The following is a 20569-nucleotide window of genomic DNA, read 5'->3' on the forward strand; positions in this document are numbered from 1 at the left end:
CAGTTGAACCTTCCTTTAACCTTTTCAACCAGGCAGGTCAGTTGAACCTACCTTTAACCTTTTTAACCAGGCAGGTCAGTTGAACCTACCTTTAACCTTTTTAATCAACTAGGCAGGTCAATTGAACCTTCCTTTAACCTTTTTAACCAGGCAGGTCAGTTGAACCTTCCTTTACCTTTTTAACCAAACAGGTCAGTTGAACCTTTAACCTTTTTAATCAACTAGGCAGGTCAGTTGAAACTTCCTTTAACCTTTTTAACCAGGCAGGTCAGTTGAACCTACCTTTAACCTTTTTAACCAGGCAGGTCAGTTGAACCTTTTTTTAACCAGGCAGGTCAGTTGAATCTTCCTTTAACCCTCTCTGTTGGATAGCCTTAGCCAGTTAGCTAACATAGCATCCCTCTCTGTTGGATAGCCTTAGCCAGTTAGCTAACATAGCATCCCTCTCTGTTGGATAGCCTTAGCCAGTTAGCTAACATAGCATCCCTCTCTGTTGGATAGCCATAGCCAGCTAGCTAACATATCATCCCTCTCTGTTGGATAACCTTATCCTGCTAGCTAACATAGCATCCCTCTCTGTTGGATAGCCTTAGCCAGCTAGCTAACATAACATCCCTCTCTGTTGGATAGCCTTAGCCAGTTAGCTAACATAGCTAACTGGCTATTTTAGCTAGTATGGCAGTATGTGCCAGGCGCACCTAGTAAATCCTCTACAATCAAGCAGTACAGAATACAGTCAGCAAGCAGTTTAGCAGTTACACCGCCGGGCCCCGGTGGCAATAAATTAATAAAACCAAAAGTTTACATTGACTTGGAAGAGATCCATTGTTGGATAGCCATAGCCAGCTAGCTAACATAGCATCCCTCTCTAGCTAAGGCTATCCAACAGAGAGGGATGATATGTTAGCTAGCAGGCTAAGGCTATCCAACAGAGAGGGATGATATGTTAGCTTGCTGGCTATGGCTATCCAACACTGGATCTCTTCCAAGTCAAAGTAAACTTTTGGTTTTATTAATTTATTGCCAACGGGGCCCGGCAGTGTAACTGCTAAACTGCTTGCTGACTGTATTCTGTACTGCTTGATTGTAGAGGATTTACTAACGCGTTTTTAGTAACTATGTTGACTATGACTTTAGCTATATGGTGACAATGATATAGGCTGTGTGTAGCGTTATGAAGGTCTGTCTTGAAGGTTTTTTCACCTGGTTACAGAAAGTCCACAAGCGAAGAGAAAAGGTGAGAGGAGGAGAACATGTAGATGTGAGAAGGAATTATACAACGAGCAAAATGATCATGCTGTTTGTATGTGGCTGCTATGAAACTGACCTGCGGTTGCGTGTGATTACCGATGTATTCATTCAGCCGATTCTGTTGAAAAACGTTTCTTGAACGGAAACAAGCAGAATGAAACGGGGATAAACTTACCTGCATTTGTCCAATAGAGACTCTCATTTCCAACTGTTGGACTAATGATTACAACCTAGATTAGATAGATGCAGGCAAGAGTGTGCAAGGAGGTATTGAATGTGTCACTGTCTGTCACCTTGATTAGTCTAACTGTTCTCTTGACCTGTGTGCACCTATGTTTTACACTTTCATTCATAGGCTGTAGCAACCTCACGATGGGTACAGGGAACATTCTAGTATCATGTAGGAGCCTACACTTATCACTGTTACATTGAACTGAGTGAATGGAATATGAATGACAGTAACCTAAACCTATTGATGTTACATTGAACTGGGTGAATATGAATGACAGTAACCTAAACCTATCACTGTTACATTGAACTGGGTGAATGGAATATGAATGGCAGTCATCCAATATAATGTAATAGAAATAAGTCCGTGTTTATCAAAATAAAATTGTCCTCCCTGATCTTAAAAAACACAGACCTCCACTGCTTCATACACACAGGAAACTGTTGAGCGTGAAAGACCCAGTAGCGTTGTAGTTCTTGACACACTCAAACCGGTGGCACCTACTACCATACCCCGTTCAAAGTCACTTAAATATTTTGTCTTGCCCATTCACCATCTGAATGACACACATACACAATCCATGTCTCAATTATCTCAAGGCTTAAATATCCTTCTTTAATCTGTCTCCTCCCCTTCATCGACACTGATTGAAGTGGTTTTAACAAGTGACATCAATAAGGGATCATAGCTTTCACCTGGATTCACCTGGTCAGTCTATGTCATAGAAAGAGCAGGCGTTCCTAATGTTTTGTCCACTCAGTGTATATGGAAGTACTTTAGTGCCCCAAAAAAGTGGTTCCATTTATTTTATATATCTATATAATTTCCTGAGCATATTTTATCTGTTGGATAGGACAGACACATCAAAATATATTTTCTATGGGCTAATAGCAGTAAGGCCAAATTCAATGTTTCATCAAAATTATTTTAAATATATTTTTTATACTTAAAGGTGTTAATTAGCAATTCCAGGTGTTCGCTTAGTAGAACCCAGGCTCTTAGACTTTAGGGGGTTGATTTATAGCTTAGTAGAACCCAGGCTCTTAGACTTTAGGGGGTTGATTTATAGCTTAGTAGAACCCAGGCTCTTAGACTTTAGGGGGTTGATTTGTAGCTTAGTTGAACCCAGGCCTTTAGATCTTAGGGGGTTGAGTTGTAGTTTAGTAGAACCCAGGCCTTTAGATCTTAGGGGGTTGAGTTGTAGTTTAGTAGAACCCAGGCCTTTAGATCTTAGGGGGTTGATTTGTAGCTTAGTAGAACCCAGGCCTTTAGATCTTAGGGGGTTGAGTTGTAGTTTAGTAGAACTCAGGCCTTTAGATTTTAGGGGGTTGACTTATGTTGTTTGTTCCAGGCCCTGGTCTGCGTCCCCTGACGTTGCCGTGTCCTTACCCGGGTGCGTTTGGCATGGTGCCCCACCCAAGCCTCAACGGGCTGAACGGCGACCTGGGCGGAGCCAGCGCCTACGCCTCCCTACACAACCTGTCTCCTCAGATGAGTGCAGCTGCTGCAGTCGCGGCCTACGGACGATCACAAGTGGTACGCTATTCTCCCATCTCAACTCACAACAAATCACATGTCCACCATCTTATTAGTTTCAATCAATCTTCTTTCATTGACACAAATTATAAAGTGGTTGGACAATGTTTGAGCGATATCAAAATCAAATCACATGTTATTTGTCACATGCTCCATAAACAACAGGTGTAGACTAACAGTGTAATGCTCCGTAAACAACAGGTGTAGACTAACAGTGTAATGCTCCGTAAACAACAGGTGTAGACTAACAGTGTAATGCTCCGTAAACAACAGGTGTAGACTAACAGTGTAATGCTCCGTAAACAACAGGTGTAGACTAACAGTGAAATGCTCCTTAAACAACAGGTGTAGACTAACAGTGAAATGCTCCATAAACAACAGGTGTAGACTAACAGTGTAATGCTTGGTAAACAACAGGTGTAGACGAACAGTGAAATGCTTGATAAACAACAGGTGTAGACTAACAGTGAAATGCTCCTTAAACAACAGGTGTGGACTAACAGTGAAATGCTCCATAAACAACAGGTGTAGACTAACAGTGTAATGCTTGGTAAACAACAGGTGTAGATGAACAGTGAAATGCTTGATAAACAACAGGTGTGGACTAACAACAACAGGTGTAGACTCACAGTGAAATGCTTGATAAACAACAGGTGTGGACTAACAACAACAGGTGTAGACTCACAGTGAAAATGCTTGGTAAACAACAGGTGTAGACTAACAGTGTAATGCTTGGTAAACAACAGGTGTAGACGAACAGTGAAATGCTTGATAAACAACAGGTGTGGACTAACAACAACAGGTGTAGACTCACAGTGAAATGCTTGGTAAACAACAGGTGTAGACTAACAGTGTAATGCTTGGTAAACAACAGGTGTAGACTAACAGTGAAATGCTTGGTAAACAACAGGTGTAGACTAACAGTGAAATGCTTGGTAAACAACAGGTGTGGACTAACAGTGAAATGCTCCGTAAACAACAGGTGTAGACTAACAGTGTAATGCTTGGTAAACAACAGGTGTAGACTAACAGTGAAATGCTTGGTAAACAACAGGTGTAGACTAACAGTGAAATGCTTGGTAAACAACAGGTGTGGACTAACAGTGAAATGCTCCGTAAACAACAGGTGTAGACTAAAAGTGTAATGCTTCATAAACAACAGGTGTAGACTAACAGTGTAATGCTTGGTAAACAACAGGTGTAGACTAACAGTGTAATGCTTGGTAAACAACAGGTGTAGACTAACAGTGTAATGCTTGGTAAACAACAGGTGTAGACTAACAGTGTAATGCTTGGTAAACAACAGGTGTAGACTAACAGTGAAATGCTTGGTAAACAACAGGTGTGGACTAACAGTGAAATGCTTGGTAAACAACAGGTGTAGACTAACAGTGAAATGCTTGGTAAACAACAGGTGTAGACTAACAGTGTAATGCTTGGTAAACAACAGGTGTAGACTAACAGTGAAATGCTCCGTAAACAACAGGTGTAGACTAACAGTGTAATGCTTGGTAAGCAACAGGTGTAGACTAACAGTGTAATTCTCCGTAAACAACAGGTGTGGACTAACAGTGAAATGCTTGGTAAACAACAGGTGTAGACTAACAGTGAAATGCTCCGTAAACAACAGGTGTAGACTAACAGTGTAATGCTTGGTAAGCAACAGGTGTAGACTAACAGTGTAATGCTCCGTAAACAACAGGTGTGGACTAACAGTGAAATGCCCCGTAAACAACAGGTGTAGACTAACAGTGTAATGCTCCGTAAACAACAGGTGTAGACTAACAGTGTAATGCTCCGTAAACAACAGGTGTAGACTAACAGTGAAATGCTCCTTAAACAACAGGTGTGGACTAACAGTGAAATGCTCCATAAACAACAGGTGTAGACTAACAGTGTAATGCTTGGTAAACAACAGGTGTAGACGAACAGTGAAATGCTTGATAAACAACAGGTGTGGACTAACAACAACAGGTGTAGACTCACAGTGAAATGCTTGGTAAACAACAGGTGTGGACTAACAACAACAGGTGTAGACTCACAGTGAAAATGCTTGATAAACAACAGGTGTAGACTAACAGTGTAATGCTTGGTAAACAACAGGTGTAGACTAACAGTGAAATGCTTGGTAAACAACAGGTGTAGACTAACAGTGAAATGCTTGGTAAACAACAGGTGTGGACTAACAGTGAAATGCTCCGTAAACAACAGGTGTAGACTAACAGTGTAATGCTTGGTAAACAACAGGTGTAGACTAACAGTGAAATGCTTGGTAAACAACAGGTGTAGACTAACAGTGAAATGCTTGGTAAACAACAGGTGTGGACTAACAGTGAAATGCTCCGTAAACAACAGGTGTAGACTAACAGTGTAATGCTTGGTAAACAACAGGTGTAGACTAACAGTGTAATGCTTGGTAAGCAACAGGTGTAGACTAACAGTGTAATGCTCCGTAAACAACAGGTGTGGACTAACAGTGAAATGCTTGGTAAACAACAGGTGTAGACTAACAGTGAAATGCTTGGTAAACAACAGGTGTAGACTAACAGTGTAATGCTTGGTAAACAACAGGTGTAGACTAACAGTGAAATGCTCCGTAAACAACAGGTGTAGACTAACAGTGTAATGCTCCGTAAACAACAGGTGTAGACTAACAGTGTAATGCTTGGTAAGCAACAGGTGTAGACTAACAGTGTAATGCTCCGTAAACAACAGGTGTGGACTAACAGTGAAATGCCCCGTAAACAACAGGTGTAGACTAACAGTGTAATGCTCCGTAAACAACAGGTGTAGACTAACAGTGAAATGCTCCTTAAACAACAGGTGTAGACTAACAGTGAAATGCTCCTTAAACAACAGGTGTAGACGAACAGTGTAATGCTTGGTAAACAACAGGTGTAGACGAACAGTGAAATGCTTGATAAACAACAGGTGTAGACTAACAGTGAAATGCTCCTTAAACAACAGGTGTGGACTAACAGTGAAATGCTCCATAAACAACAGGTGTAGACTAACAGTGTAATGCTTGGTAAACAACAGGTGTAGACTAACAGTGTAATGCTTGGTAAACAACAGGTGTAGACTAACAGTGAAATGCGCCATAAACAACAGGTGTAGACTAACAGTGTAATGCTTGGTAAACAACAGGTGTAGACTAACAGTGAAATGCTTGGTAAACAACAGGTGTGGACTAACAGTGAAATGCTCCGTAAACAACAGGTGTAGACTAACAGTGTAATGCTTGTTAAACAACAGGTGTAGACTAACAGTGTAATGCTCCGTAAACAACAGGTGTAGACTAACAGTGTAATGCTTGGTAAACAACAGGTGTAGACTAACAGTGTAATGCTTGGTAAACAACAGGTGTAGACGAACAGTGTAATGCTTGGTAAACAACAGGTGTAGACTAACAGTGAAATGCGCCATAAACAACAGGTGTAGACTAACAGTGTAATGCTTGGTAAACAACAGGTGTAGACGAACAGTGAAATGCTTGATAAACAACAGGTGTAGACTAACAGTGAAATGCTCCTTAAACAACAGGTGTGGACTAACAGTGAAATGCTCCATAAACAACAGGTGTAGACTAACAGTGTAATGCTTGGTAAACAACAGGTGTAGACTAACAGTGTAATGCTTGGTAAACAACAGGTGTAGACGAACAGTGAAATGCTTGATAAACAACAGGTGTGGACTAACAACAACAGGTGTAGACTCACAGTGAAATGCTTGGTAAACAACAGGTGTGGACTAACAACAACAGGTGTAGACTCACAGTGAAAATGCTTGGTAAACAACAGGTGTAGACTAACAGTGTAATGCTTGGTAAACAACAGGTGTAGACTAACAGTGAAATGCTTGGTAAACAACAGGTGTAGACTAACAGTGAAATGCTTGGTAAACAACAGGTGTGGACTAACAGTGAAATGCTCCGTAAACAACAGGTGTAGACTAACAGTGTAATGCTTGGTAAACAACAGGTGTAGACTAACAGTGAAATGCTTGGTAAACAACAGGTGTAGACTAACAGTGAAATGCTTGGTAAACAACAGGTGTGGACTAACAGTGAAATGCTCCGTAAACAACAGGTGTAGACTAACAGTGTAATGCTTGGTAAACAACAGGTGTAGACTAACAGTGAAATGCTTGGTAAACAACAGGTGTGGACTAACAGTGAAATGCTTGGTAAACAACAGGTGTAGACTAACAGTCGGTCAACTGAAAGGTCGGTCAACTGCCCCGCCAGTGCAGTCTCTTCCTTCCTGTTATATTACACTGACCCCCCCCAGAATTTGTAAGATACTGGTTGAAATGAAACAGACGGAGGCTAAAATAGTCAATAAGGTTTATTCACGAGAGTCCTGGTTAGTTGTACAAAATCATTTTATACTGGCGTCTTACGCACATACATGTTGTTTATTTAACCAGGCAAGTCAGTTAAGAACAAATTCTTATTTTCAATGACAGTCTAGGAACAGTGGGTTTAAGTTCAAATCCCCGAGCTGACAAGGTACAAATCTGTCGTTCTGCCCCTGAACAGGCAGTTAACCCACTGTTCCTAGGCCGTCACTGAAAATAAGAATTTGTTCTTAACTGACTTGCCTGGTTAAATAAAGGTTAAACACTCCAACCACTAGGCTACCCTACGCACACACTGTCCTGCTACCCAGCCGACAAAGATGAGGGCAATCACTCCCCGTCCTCCCTCAAGATAGGTAGACCCTGGGAAGTACTCTCAGTGGCCCCCAGCCAAGGTCGGCACCGAATCTTGCTCAGACGGTCTGTTTTTAAGATACTACTGTATAATAGACATTGTTACAGTTATATTGTTTTACCCTAATTCAGACTAAAACTACACACATCATGACTAAAACTACACACATAATTTATTATAATTTTAAGATTCTAATCAATTTCATACAATTATATAGCTTCAGGGTGGAATATTCTAGTCATTCATTTAAACCTATAAATTCCATCAACAGATTGACAGGGTTGGTTCCTGCAGGTGGCTGGCTACGCAGTCATGGTTGACAGGGTTTGGTTCCTGCAGGTGGCTGGCTACACAGGAGTCGTGTCTTTGGCTATGCCGGATTAAGTGATATGACATGCTATTCTATAAAATCCTTTCTCCATAATTAATATGACCTGATTGAGCTAATCATGTAAATGTAATTAACTAGAGAGTCAGGGGCACCACAAAATAATATTTATAGACCTGCTATCTTCCGAATAAACTCTCAAAGACCTAGTAATATTTTACATCAATAGCAGTCAATATTAATCGTCACCTTAATTCAGTCTCATCTGAAAGTTGTAAATTCTTGGTTATCTTCACGAACCCTGGCAAAGAAGTTGAATCAGCAATACAAAATTGGGTTTAATTATTTATTGACTAAATACCTAACTAATCACACAGAATCACATATACACAGAATGAATCATAACTTGATTACTGATGACGTCATAAAGGAAAACGTCCCTAGGGGACGGAACAGATTCTGACAGCTGGTTACACAAAAGAAAAGGGGCTTGGTTTGAGTGAAAGAGCGGGAAGACTGAGGGACACAGGGAGAAGCTGTGCTATCTTAAATACAGTATTTTATGAATTCTAAATTAACGCCCATTTGGAAAAGGAAAATGCAATAAATATTTACTCTGAGCGGCGCTGCGGTAGGTTGGTGGTAGATGGAAGGCCGTGTTGCCAAACCGAGTCCTTTGAAGAATGTCTCTGGTGGTCAATTAGATACGTTGTAGTAATGTCGTTGTGTGGTAGATGGGATATTCTGTCTGTTCTTAACTAGCCCACGTTTGCAGCTGCTGTTGCTAACACAACGGCTAATAACGGTTAGTGAATAAGAGTTCATAGTTCATACCATTCACAACCAAGCAACACGCTGAGGTTGGCTTAGTTCTGTAGTTGACATGTTGGTCCTTTTAACGTATGGACCGTCGTCCTCACATCCTCGGAACAGGAGGTTACATTGTCGTCAAGGCTTTATATAGTGGAGCAAGAAGGGTGTGTTTGAAAAGTTGTATAACCCATGTCTCTTCACAGGGGCGGGCCACTGATTGAGCAGAGCCCTAACCTTATGAAAACCCAAATCTCTCATTTGGAAGCTAAAATTACTTTTCATCTCTTCACCAATCATTTTATATTCAAACATTTAAATTGAACAATTCCATGTGAATACGATAACTCTGATGTGTAGACTTTCCACTGTAGAGTTTATGTCATCCTAGCATCGATGAGAATGTCTCAGATGACAACCGATCCGACATCATATTTATTAAGTACCACCGCATATGTTCAATTCGTCGGATTTTCCAGAATATAGTTAATTTCCCCCCACCTTCTGATGTTGCCAGAATCTCTATGTTAACCAAGGGGTTTGCAAATGTCACATCAGTAGGGTAGAGAGAGGAAAAAGGGGGGAAGAGGTATTTATGACTGTCATAAACCTACCCCCAGGCCAATATCATGACACAGGCATTGTTGACAGGGTTGGTTCCTGCAGGTGGCTGGCTACGCAGGCATGGTAGACAGGGTTGGTTCCTGCAGGTGGCTGGCTACGCAGGCATGGTTCATAGGGTTGGTTCCTGCAGGTGCCCGGCTGTTATCTTGCGAGCTCAGCAATGTCTCCTATCTTAACTTCCAGAACATATTCTGGGCGTTGTGCCAATTGGTCTGAGGAGGTCACAGTCACCATCACGAACAAGGATAGTGAGAGAAGATGCACACTGTGTAAAATTCAAGGCTATGTCTTCAGATAATAACATTTTCTCTCACATTACGTTCCCCAGCAAGAAAACAAAATTTGAGCGACCTGGGCCAACTAAAGGTGTTAACCCTCCACATCTACCAAGACAACTGGAGCACTGGGCCAGACACTCTTAAATATCACCTGGACCAGCCACTCTTAAATATCACCTGGGCCAACTAAAGGTGTTCACCCTCCACATCTACCAAGACAACTGGAGCACTGGGCCAGCCACTCTTAAATATCACCTGGACCAGCCACTCTTAAATATCACCTGGACCAGCCACTCTTAAATATCACCTGGGCCAGCCACTCTTAAATATTACCTGGGCCAGCCACTCTTTAAATATCACCTGGACCAGCCACTCTTAAATATCACCTGGGCCAGCCACTATTAAATATCACCTGGGTCAGCCACTCTTAAATATCACCTGGGTCAGCCACTCTTAAATATCACCTGGGCCAGACAAGGCTATGTCTTCAGATAATAACATTTTCTCTCACATTACGTTCCCCAGCAAGAAAACAAAATGTCGCTCAAACAGAAGGGGAACGAAAAAAGAGTCACTGACAACAACCAAAGCGAAACAGGTGGTGTTTTAGGAGGGGTTCTGAAAGACGCTCATGGGGGTGCCCACTGAGAGACACTCATGGGGGTGCACACTGAAAGACACTCATGGGGGTGTCCACTGAAAGACACTCATGGCTGTGTCCATATAAAGGCACTCATGGGGGTGTCCACTGAAAGACACTCATGGGGGTGTCCACTGAAAGACACTCATGGGGGTGTCCACTGAAAGATGACTAGCAACAACAACTGGTATCTAAAGGACAGCCACCATGAGAGCCCAAGAAGAGGCAAACCAGAAGAAACCCAACACCAAACGTAAAGACAGGAAGCAAACCAAAAAGGTGGAGCAAAACCAAATCGTATAAAGGACTGCTTGTCTAGAAATCAAAATGGGGAGTGCCAACTAAAGGTGTTAACCCTCCACATCTACCAAGACAACTGGAGCACTGGGCCAGCCACTCTTAAATATCACCTGGGCCAGCCACTTATAAATATCACCTGGGTCAGACACTCTTAAATATGACCTGGGCCAGACACTCTTAAATATGACCTGGGCCAGACACTCTTAAATATCACCTGGGTCAGCCACTCTTTAAATATCACCTGGTCCAGCCACTCTTTAAATATCACCTGGGTCAGACACTCTTAAATATCACCTGGGCCAGACACTCTTAAATAACACCTGGGCCAGCCACTCTTAAATATCACCTGGGCCAGACACTCTTAAATAACACCAGGGCCAGCCACTCTTAAATATCACCTGGGCCAACTAAAGGTGTTAACCCTCCACATCTACCAAGACAACTGGAGCACTGGGCCAGACACTTTTAAATATCACCTGGGCCAGCCACTCTTAAATATCACCTGGGCCAGCCACTATTAAATATCACCTGGGCCAGCCACTATTAAATATCACCTGGGTCAGCCACTCTTAAATATTACCTGGGTCAGCCACTCTTAAATAACACGTGGACCAGCCACTCTTAAATATCACCTGGGCCAGCAGCTCTTAAATATCACCTGGGCCAGCCACTCTTTAAATATCACCTGGACCAGCCACTCTTTAAATATCACCTGGGTCAGACACTCTTAAATATGACCTGGGCCAGACACTCTTAAATATCACCTGGGCCAGACACTCTTAAATAACACCTGGGTCAGCCACTCTTAAATATCACCTGGACCAGCCACTCTTAAATATCACCTGGGCCAGCCACTCTTAAATATCACCTGGGCCAGCCACTCTTAAATATCACCTGGGTCAGCCACTCTTAAATATTACCTGGGTCAGCCACTCTTAAATAACACGTGGACCAGCCACTCTTAAATATCACCTGGGCCAGCAGCTCTTAAATATCACCTGGGCCAGCCACTCTTTAAATATCACCTGGACCAGACACTCTTAAATAACACCAGGGCCAGCCACTCTTTAAATATCACCTGGTCCAGCCACTCTTTAAATATCTCCTGGGTCAGACACTCTTAAATATGACCTGGGCCAGACACTCTTAAATATCACCTGGTTCAGCCACTCTTAAATATCACCTGGGCCAGACACTCTTAAATAACACCTGGGCCAGCCACTCTTAAATATCACCTGGGCCAGACACTCTTAAATAACACCAGGGCCAGCCACTCTTAAATATCACCTGGGCCAACTAAAGGTGTTAACCCTCCACATCTACCAAGACAACTGGAGCACTGGGCCAGACACTTTTAAATATCACCTGGGCCAGCCACTCTTAAATATCACCTGGGCCAGCCACTATTAAATATCACCTGGGCCAGCCACTATTAAATATCACCTGGGTCAGCCACTCTTAAATATTACCTGGGTCAGCCACTCTTAAATAACACGTGGACCAGCCACTCTTAAATATCACCTGGGCCAGCAGCTCTTAAATATCACCTGGGCCAGCCACTCTTTAAATATCACCTGGACCAGCCACTCTTTAAATATCACCTGGACCAGCCACTCTTAAATATCACCTGGACCAGCCACTCTTAAATATCACCTGGGCCACCCACTCTTAAATATCACCTGGACCAGCCACTCTTAAATATCACCTGGACCAGCCACTCTTAAATATCACCTGGGCCAGCCACTCTTAAATATCACTTGGGCCAGCCACTCTTAAATATCACCTGGGTCAGCCACTCTTAAATATCACCTGGGTCAGCCACCCTTAAATAACACCTGGACCAGCCACTCTTAAATATCACCTGGGCCAGCCACTCTTAAATATCACCTGGGTCAGCCACTCTTAAATATCACCTGGGTCAGCCACTCTTAAATATCACCTGGGCCAGACACTCTTAAATATCACCTGGGCCAGCCACTCTTAAATATCACCTGGTCCAACTAAAGGTGTTCACCCTCCACATCTACCAAGACAAGTTGAGCACTTGGCCAGCCACTCTTAAATATGACCTGGGCCAGCCACTCTTAAATATGACCTGGGTCAGACACTCTTAAATATGACCTGGGCCAGACACTCTTAAATAACACCAGGGCCAGCCACTCTTTAAATATCACCTGGTCCAGCCACTCTTTAAATATCACCTGGGTCAGAAACTCTTAAATATGACCTGGGCCAGACACTCTTAAATATCACCTGGTTCAGCCACACTTAAATATCACCTGGGCCAGCCACTCTTTAAATATCACCTGGGCCAGACACTCTTAAATATCACCTGGGCCAGCCACTCTTAAATATCACCTGGGCCAGCCACTCTTAAATATCACCTGGGCCAGCCACTCTTAAATATCACCTGGGCCAGACACTCTTAAATATCACCTGGGCCAGACACTCTTTAAATATAACCTGGACCAGCCACTCTTTAAATATCACCTGGGCCAGACACTCTTAAATATCACCTGGGCCAACCAAAGGTGTTCACCCTCCACATCTACCAAGACAACTGGAGCACTGGGCCAGCCACTCTTAAATATCACCTGGACCAGCCACTCTTAAATATCACCTGGGCCAGCCACTCTTAAGTATCACCTGGGCCAGCCACTCTTAAATATCACCTGGGCCAACTAAAGGTGTTCACCCTCCACATCTACCAAGACAACTGGAGCACTTGGCCAGCCACTCTTAAATATGACCTGGGCCAGCCACTCTTAAATATGACCTGGGCCAGACACTCTTAAATAACACCAGGGCCAGCCACTCTTTAAATATCACCTGGTCCAGCCACTCTTTAAATATCACCTGGGTCAGAAACTCTTAAGTATGACCTGGGCCAGACACTCTTAAATATCACCTGGTTCAGCCACTCTTAAATATCACCTGGGCCAGCCACTCTTAAATATCACATGGGCCAGCCACTATTAAATATCACCTGGACCAGCCACTCTTTAAATATCACCTGGGCCAGACATTCTTAAATATCACCTGGGCCAGACACTCTTAAATAACACCTGGGCCAGCCACTCTTAAATATCACCTGGGCCAGCCACTCTTAAATATCACCTGGGCCAGCCACTCTTAAATATCACCTGGGCCAGCCACTATTAAATATCACCTGGGTCAGCCACTCTTAAATATTACCTGGGTCAGCCACTCTTAAATAACACGTGGACCAGCCACTCTTAAATATCACCTGGGCCAGCAGCTCTTAAATATCACCTGGGCCAGCCACTCTTTAAATATCACCTGGACCAGCCACTCTTTAAATATCACCTGGGTCAGACACTCTTAAATATGACCTGGGCCAGACACTCTTAAATATCACCTGGTTCAGCCACTCTTAAATTTCACCTGGGCCAGCCACTCTTTAAATATCACCTGGGCCAGACACTCTTAAATAACACCTGGGCCAGCCACTCTTAAATATCACCTGGGCCAGACACTCTTAAATATCACCTGGGCCAGACACTCTTTAAATATAACCTGGACCAGCCACTCTTTAAATATCACCTGGGCCAGACACTCTTAAATATGACCTGGGCCAGACACTCTTAAATATCACCTGGTTCAGCCACTCTTAAATTTCACCTGGGCCAGCCACTCTTTAAATATCACCTGGGCCAGACACTCTTAAATAACACCTGGGCCAGCCACTCTTAAATATCACCTGGGTCAGACACTCTTAAATAACACTGGTCCAGCCACTCTTAAATATCACCTGGGCCAGACACTCTTAAATATCACCTGGGCCAGACACTCTTTAAATATAACCTGGACCAGCCACTCTTTAAATATCACCTGGTCCAGCCACTCTTTAAATATCACCTGGGCCAGACATTCTTAAATATCACCTGGGCCAGACACTCTTAAATAACACTGGGCCAGACACTCTTTAAATATCACCTGGGCCAGACACTCTTAAATATCACCTGGACCAGCCACTCTTAAATATCACCTGGGCCAACCAAAGGTGTTCACCCTCCACATCTACCAAGACAACTGGAGCACTGGGCCAGCCACTCTTAAATATCACCTGGACCAGCCACTCTTAAATATCACCTGGGCCAACCAAAGGTGTTCACCCTCCACATCTACCAAGACAACTGGAGCACTGGGCCAGCCACTCTTAAATATCACCTGGACCAGCCACTCTTAAATATCACCTGGGCCAGCCACTCTTAAATATCACCTGGGTCAGCCACTCTTAAATATCACCTGGGCCAGACACTCTTAAATATCACCTGGGCCAACTAAAGGTGTTCACCCTCCACATCTACCAAGACAACTGGAGCACTTGGCCAGCCACTCTTAAATATGACCTTGGCCAGCCACTCTTAAATATGACCTGGGCCAGCCACTCTTAAATATGACCTGGGCCAGCCACTCTGAAATATGACCTGGGCCAGACACTCTTAAATATGACCTGGGTCAGACACTCTTAAATAACACCAGGGCCAGCCACTCTTTAAATATCACCTGGGTCAGAAACTCTTAAATATGACCTGGGCCAGACACTCTTAAATATCACCTGGTTCAGCCACTCTTAAATATCACCTGGGCCAGCCACTCTTAAATATCACATGGGCCAGCCACTCTTAAATATCACCTGGGCCAGCCACACTTAAATATCACCTGGGCCAGCCACTCTTAAATAACACCTGGGCCAGCCACTCTTAAATATCACCTGGGCCAGCACAGGTGAAACACCAATTGGTGCCTCCTTCGTGCTAAAGTCCAACCATCAAAACATAAATTGAAAATCCAAAGCCTGTAACAATACTATATACACAAAAGTATGCGGACATCCCTTCAAATGAGTGGATTCGGCTATTTGCTGACAGGTGTACAGCACTTGCCCCAGTCAACTGTAATTGCTGTTATTGTGAAGTGGAACCGTCTAGGAGCAACAACGGCTCAGCCGCCAAGTACGTAGCGCATAAAAATCGTCTGTCTTCAGTTGCAACACCCACTACCGAGTTCCAAACTGTTTCTGGAAGCAACTTCATCACAATAACTGTTTGTCTGGGGCTTTCTGAAATGGGTTTCCATGGCCGAGCAGCTTCACACAAGCCTAAGATCACCATGATCAATGCCAAGCGTCGGCTGGAGTGGTGTAAAACTCACCGCTATTGAAGTGAAAACATGTTCTCTGGAGTGATGAATCACGCTTCACTATCTGGCAGTCCAACGGACAAATCTGGGTTTGGCCGATGCCAGGAGAACGCTACCTGCCTTAATGCATAGTGTCAACTGTAAAGTTAGGTGGAGGATGAATAATGGTATGGGGCTGTTTTTCATGATTTCAGCAATGCCCCTTAGTTCCAGTGAAGGGAAATCTTAAATGTACCGCATACAATTCTGTTTTTCCAACTTTTGGCAACAGTTTGGGGAAGGCCCTTTCCTGTTTCAGCATGACAATGCCCCCGTGCAAAAAGCGAGGTCCATACAGAAATGGTTTCTCAAGATCGGTATGGAAGAACTTGACTGGCCTGCACAGAGCCCTGACCTCAACCCAGAGAAACATAGGATATTACGAGGTTAGTATTAGCTTTTCCGATGTCCAGAAGCCGTTTTTGGTCATAGGAAACGATGAGGGAGATGTTATGTACAAAAAAGGTTAAGATCAGCAACAACAATAGCAAAAATAGCAGAATTGTTCAGGAGTACATTTTGGTAATTTAGCAGACGCTCATATCTAGTGACTTACAGGAGCAATAAGTGGTAGGTGCCTTGCTCAAGGGCACATCGGCATATTTTTCGCCTAGTCTGCTCTAGGATTCGAACCAGCGACCATTCGGTTACTTGCCCGACACTCATAACCGCCAGGCTACAGCCGCCATCTCATCACATCAAGGGGCAACGTTTGAACAATATCAATTGAAAGCCACATAAAAGTGCATCATTTAAACTGCATTTTGGTTTGAAGGGTACAAGATGCTTGAATGATTTCCTTAAAAGAGATAATAAATGAATCTCTCTTCTGTTCTCCATCCTCCAGGTTGGTTTTGACCCCCACCACCACATGAGGGTCCCTGGTCTTCCCCCCAACCTCTCTGGCATTCCTGGAGGAAAACCGTACGTCTCCCTTTTTCATGTGGATGCTTTTGAATAATAGATTCTCTAGATAGATTCTCCAGAATATAAATAAACTCTCCTCTTCATCACCTCTCCTCCTCCTCTAAGAGCCTATTCCTTCCACGTGAGTACTGAGGGCCAGATGCAGCCGGTACCGTTCCCTCCGGATGCCCTGATAGGCCCGGGGATTCCCCGGCACGCCCGTCAGATCAACACACTGAGCCACGGCGAGGTGGTGTGTGCCGTCACTATATCCAACCCAACCAGACACGTCTACACAGGAGGGAAGGGCTGTGTCAAGATCTGGGACATCAGCCAGCCCGGCAGCAAGAGCCCTGTGTCACAACTAGACTGTCTGGTGAGAATACTATACAGGAAGTTTTTCTGCCATTTAAATCTTGGTGCGGGCTGCCTGGGGGGCTGGGGGTCTCCATTATCTTTTCCAATCTATTTACTTTTTTAATATAATCTTTGATAACTAGATAGTCGAGAATAAATTTAAATTAAACAATTAATTTATTACTATTGATTTTGTTATTGTTTGAACATAAGACCATTAGCAATGAAAAATTAATCGAACTAAGCTTTAAAACTAAAAAGAGATTGAGGGAGGAAGGTCGAGAGGGAGGTCAAGAGAGAAGAGAGGGAGGTCTGTAGAGAAGAGAGGGTGGTCGAGAGAGGGAGGTCGAGAGAGGGAGGTTGAGAGAGTAGAGAGGGATGTCGAGAGAGAAGGGAGGGAGGTAGAGAGGGAGGTAGAGAGGGAGGTAGAGAGAGGTAGAGACAGAGGTAGAGAGTGAGGTAGAGACAGAGTTAGAGAGGGAGGTCGAGAGGGTGGTCGAGGGAGGAGAGAGGGAGGTCGAGAGAGGTCGAGAGAGAGGTAGAGGGAGGTAGAGAGAGGTAGAGAGAGGTGGAGAGAGAGGTAGAGGGAGGTAGAGAGAGGTAGAGAGAGGTGGAGAGAGAGGTAGAGGGAGGTCGAGAGGGTGGTCGAGGGAGGAGAGAGGGAGGTCGAGAGAGAGGTAGAGGGAGGTAGAGAGAGTTAGAGAGAGGTGGAGAGAGGTGGAGAGAGAGGTAGAGGGAGGTAGAGAGAGGTAGAGAGGGAGGTCGAGAGGGAGGTCGAGAGGGAGGTAGAGAGAGAGGTAGAGTGGGAGGTAGAGAGAGAGGTAGAGCGGGAGGTAGAGAGAGAGGTAGAGCGGGAGGTAGAGAGAGGTAGAGAGGGAGGTAGAGAGAGAGGTAGAGCGGGAGGTAGAGAGAGAGGTAGAGCGGGAGGTAGAGAGAGAGGTAGAGCGGGAGGTAGAGAGGACTGTCTGGTGATTGAGTGTGTTGTGTGTGTTGCGTTACATCTTAGTTAAGTGCTTCCTCTAAATGATTTGTCCAGGGTGTGTGTGTTGGCCCACCAAATAACGCATGTCTCCTGTTGTGTTTATGATAGTAGCTATGTAAATCAAATCAAATCAAATTACATCAGTCACATGTGCCGAATATTACAGTGTAATGCTGAATACAACAGGTGTAGTAGACCTCACAGTGAAATGCTGAATACAACAGGTGTAGTAGACCTCACAGTGAAATGCTGAATACAACAGGTGTAGTAGACCTTACAGTGAAATGCTGAATACAACAGGTGTACTAGACCTTATAGTGAAATGCTGAATACAACAGGTGTAGTAGACCTTACAGTGAAATGCTGAATACAACAGGTGTAGTAGACCTTACAGTGAAATGCTGAATACAACAGGTGTAGTAGACCTCACAGTGAAATGCTGAATACAACAGGTGTAGTAGACCTCACAGTGAAATGCTGAATACAACAGGTGTAGTAGACCTTACAGTGAAATGCTGAATACAACAGGTGTAGTAGACCTTACAGTGAAATGCTGAATACAACAGGTGTAGTAGACCTTACAGTGAAATGCTGAATACAACAGGTGTAGTAGACCTTACAGTGAAATGCTGAATACAACAGGTGTAGTAGACCTTACAGTGAAATGCTGAATACAACAGGTGTAGTAGACCTTACAGTGAAATGCTGAATACAACAGGTGTACTAGACCTTACAGTGAAATGCTGAATACAACAGGTGTAGTAGACCTTACAGTGAAATGCTGAATACAACAGGTATAGTAGACCTTACAGTGAAATGCTGAATAGACCTTACAGTGAAATGCTGAATAGACCTTACAGTGAAATGCTGAATAGACCTTACAGTGAAATGCTGAATAGACCTTACAGTGAAATGCTGAATAGACCTTACAGTGAAATGCTGAATACAACAGGTGTAGTAGACCTTACAGTGAAATGCTGAATAGACCTTACAGTGAAATGCTGAATAGACCTTACAGTGAAATGCTGAATAGACCTTACAGTGAAATGCTGAATAGACCTTACAGTGAAATGCTGAATAGACCTTACAGTGAAATGCTGAATACAACAGGTGTAGTAGACCTTACAGTGAAATGCTGAATACAACAGGTGTAGTAGACCTTACAGTGAAATGCTGAATAGACCTTACAGTGAAATGCTGAATAGACCTTACAGTGAAATGCTGAATACAACAGGTGTAGTAGACCTTACAGTGAAATGCTGAATACAACAGATGTAGTAGACCTCACAGTGAAATGCTGAATACAACAGGTGTAGTAGACCTCACAGTGAAATGCTGAATACAACAGGTGTAGTAGACCTTACTGTGAAATGCTGAATACAACAGGTGTAGTAGACCTCACAGTGAAATGCTGAATACAACAGGTGTAGTATACCTTACAGTGAAATGCTGAATACAACAGATGTAGTAGACCTTACAGTGAAATGCTGAATACAACAGGTGTAGTATACCTTACAGTGAAATGCTGAATACAACAGATGTAGTAGACCTCACAGTGAAATGCTGAATACAACAGGTGTAGTAGACCTCACAGTGAAATGCTGAATACAACAGGTGTAGTAGACCTTACAGTGAAATGCTGAATACAACAGGTGTAGTAGACCTTACAGTGAAATGCTGAATACAACAGGTGTAGTAGACCTTACAGTGAAATGCTGAATACAACAGGTGTAGTAGACCTTACAGTGAAATGCTGAATACAACAGGTGTACTAGACCTTACAGTGAAATGCTGAATACAACAGGTGTAGTAGACCTTACAGTGAAATGCTGAATACAACAGGTATAGTAGACCTTACAGTGAAATGCTGAATAGACCTTACAGTGAAATGCTGAATAGACCTTACAGTGAAATGCTGAATAGACCTTACAGTGAAATGCTGAATAGACCTTACAGTGAAATGCTGAATAGACCTTACAGTGAAATGCTGAATACAACAGGTGTAGTAGACCTTACAGTGAAATGCTGAATAGACCTTACAGTGAAATGCTGAATAGACCTTACAGTGAAATGCTGAATAGACCTTACAGTGAAATGCTGAATAGACCTTACAGTGAAATGCTGAATAGACCTTACAGTGAAATGCTGAATACAACAGGTGTAGTAGACCTTACAGTGAAATGCTGAATACAACAGGTGTAGTAGACCTTACAGTGAAATGCTGAATAGACCTTACAGTGAAATGCTGAATAGACCTTACAGTGAAATGCTGAATACAACAGGTGTAGTAGACCTTACAGTGAAATGCTGAATACAACAGATGTAGTAGACCTCACAGTGAAATGCTGAATACAACAGGTGTAGTAGACCTCACAGTGAAATGCTGAATACAACAGGTGTAGTAGACCT

The 20569-nt window shown here is 43.4% G+C and overlaps 1 protein-coding gene across 1 annotated transcript in view; it reads left to right on the plus strand.

Annotated features, from left to right (window-relative positions):
• Positions 1–20569, plus strand: part of LOC109885337 (transducin-like enhancer protein 4) — a 110478-nt gene that overhangs the window by 80096 nt on the left and 9813 nt on the right. The window contains exons 13-15 of the mRNA XM_031816507.1: positions 2832–3016; positions 16763–16839; positions 16948–17197. Coding sequence (XP_031672367.1) covers positions 2832–3016; positions 16763–16839; positions 16948–17197 — 512 coding nt within the window. The remainder of the gene's footprint in view (positions 1–2831; positions 3017–16762; positions 16840–16947; positions 17198–20569) is intronic.

Source organism: Oncorhynchus kisutch, linkage group LG3 (genome assembly GCF_002021735.2).
Source record: "Oncorhynchus kisutch isolate 150728-3 linkage group LG3, Okis_V2, whole genome shotgun sequence".
Lineage (NCBI taxonomy): Eukaryota > Metazoa > Chordata > Actinopteri > Salmoniformes > Salmonidae > Oncorhynchus > Oncorhynchus kisutch.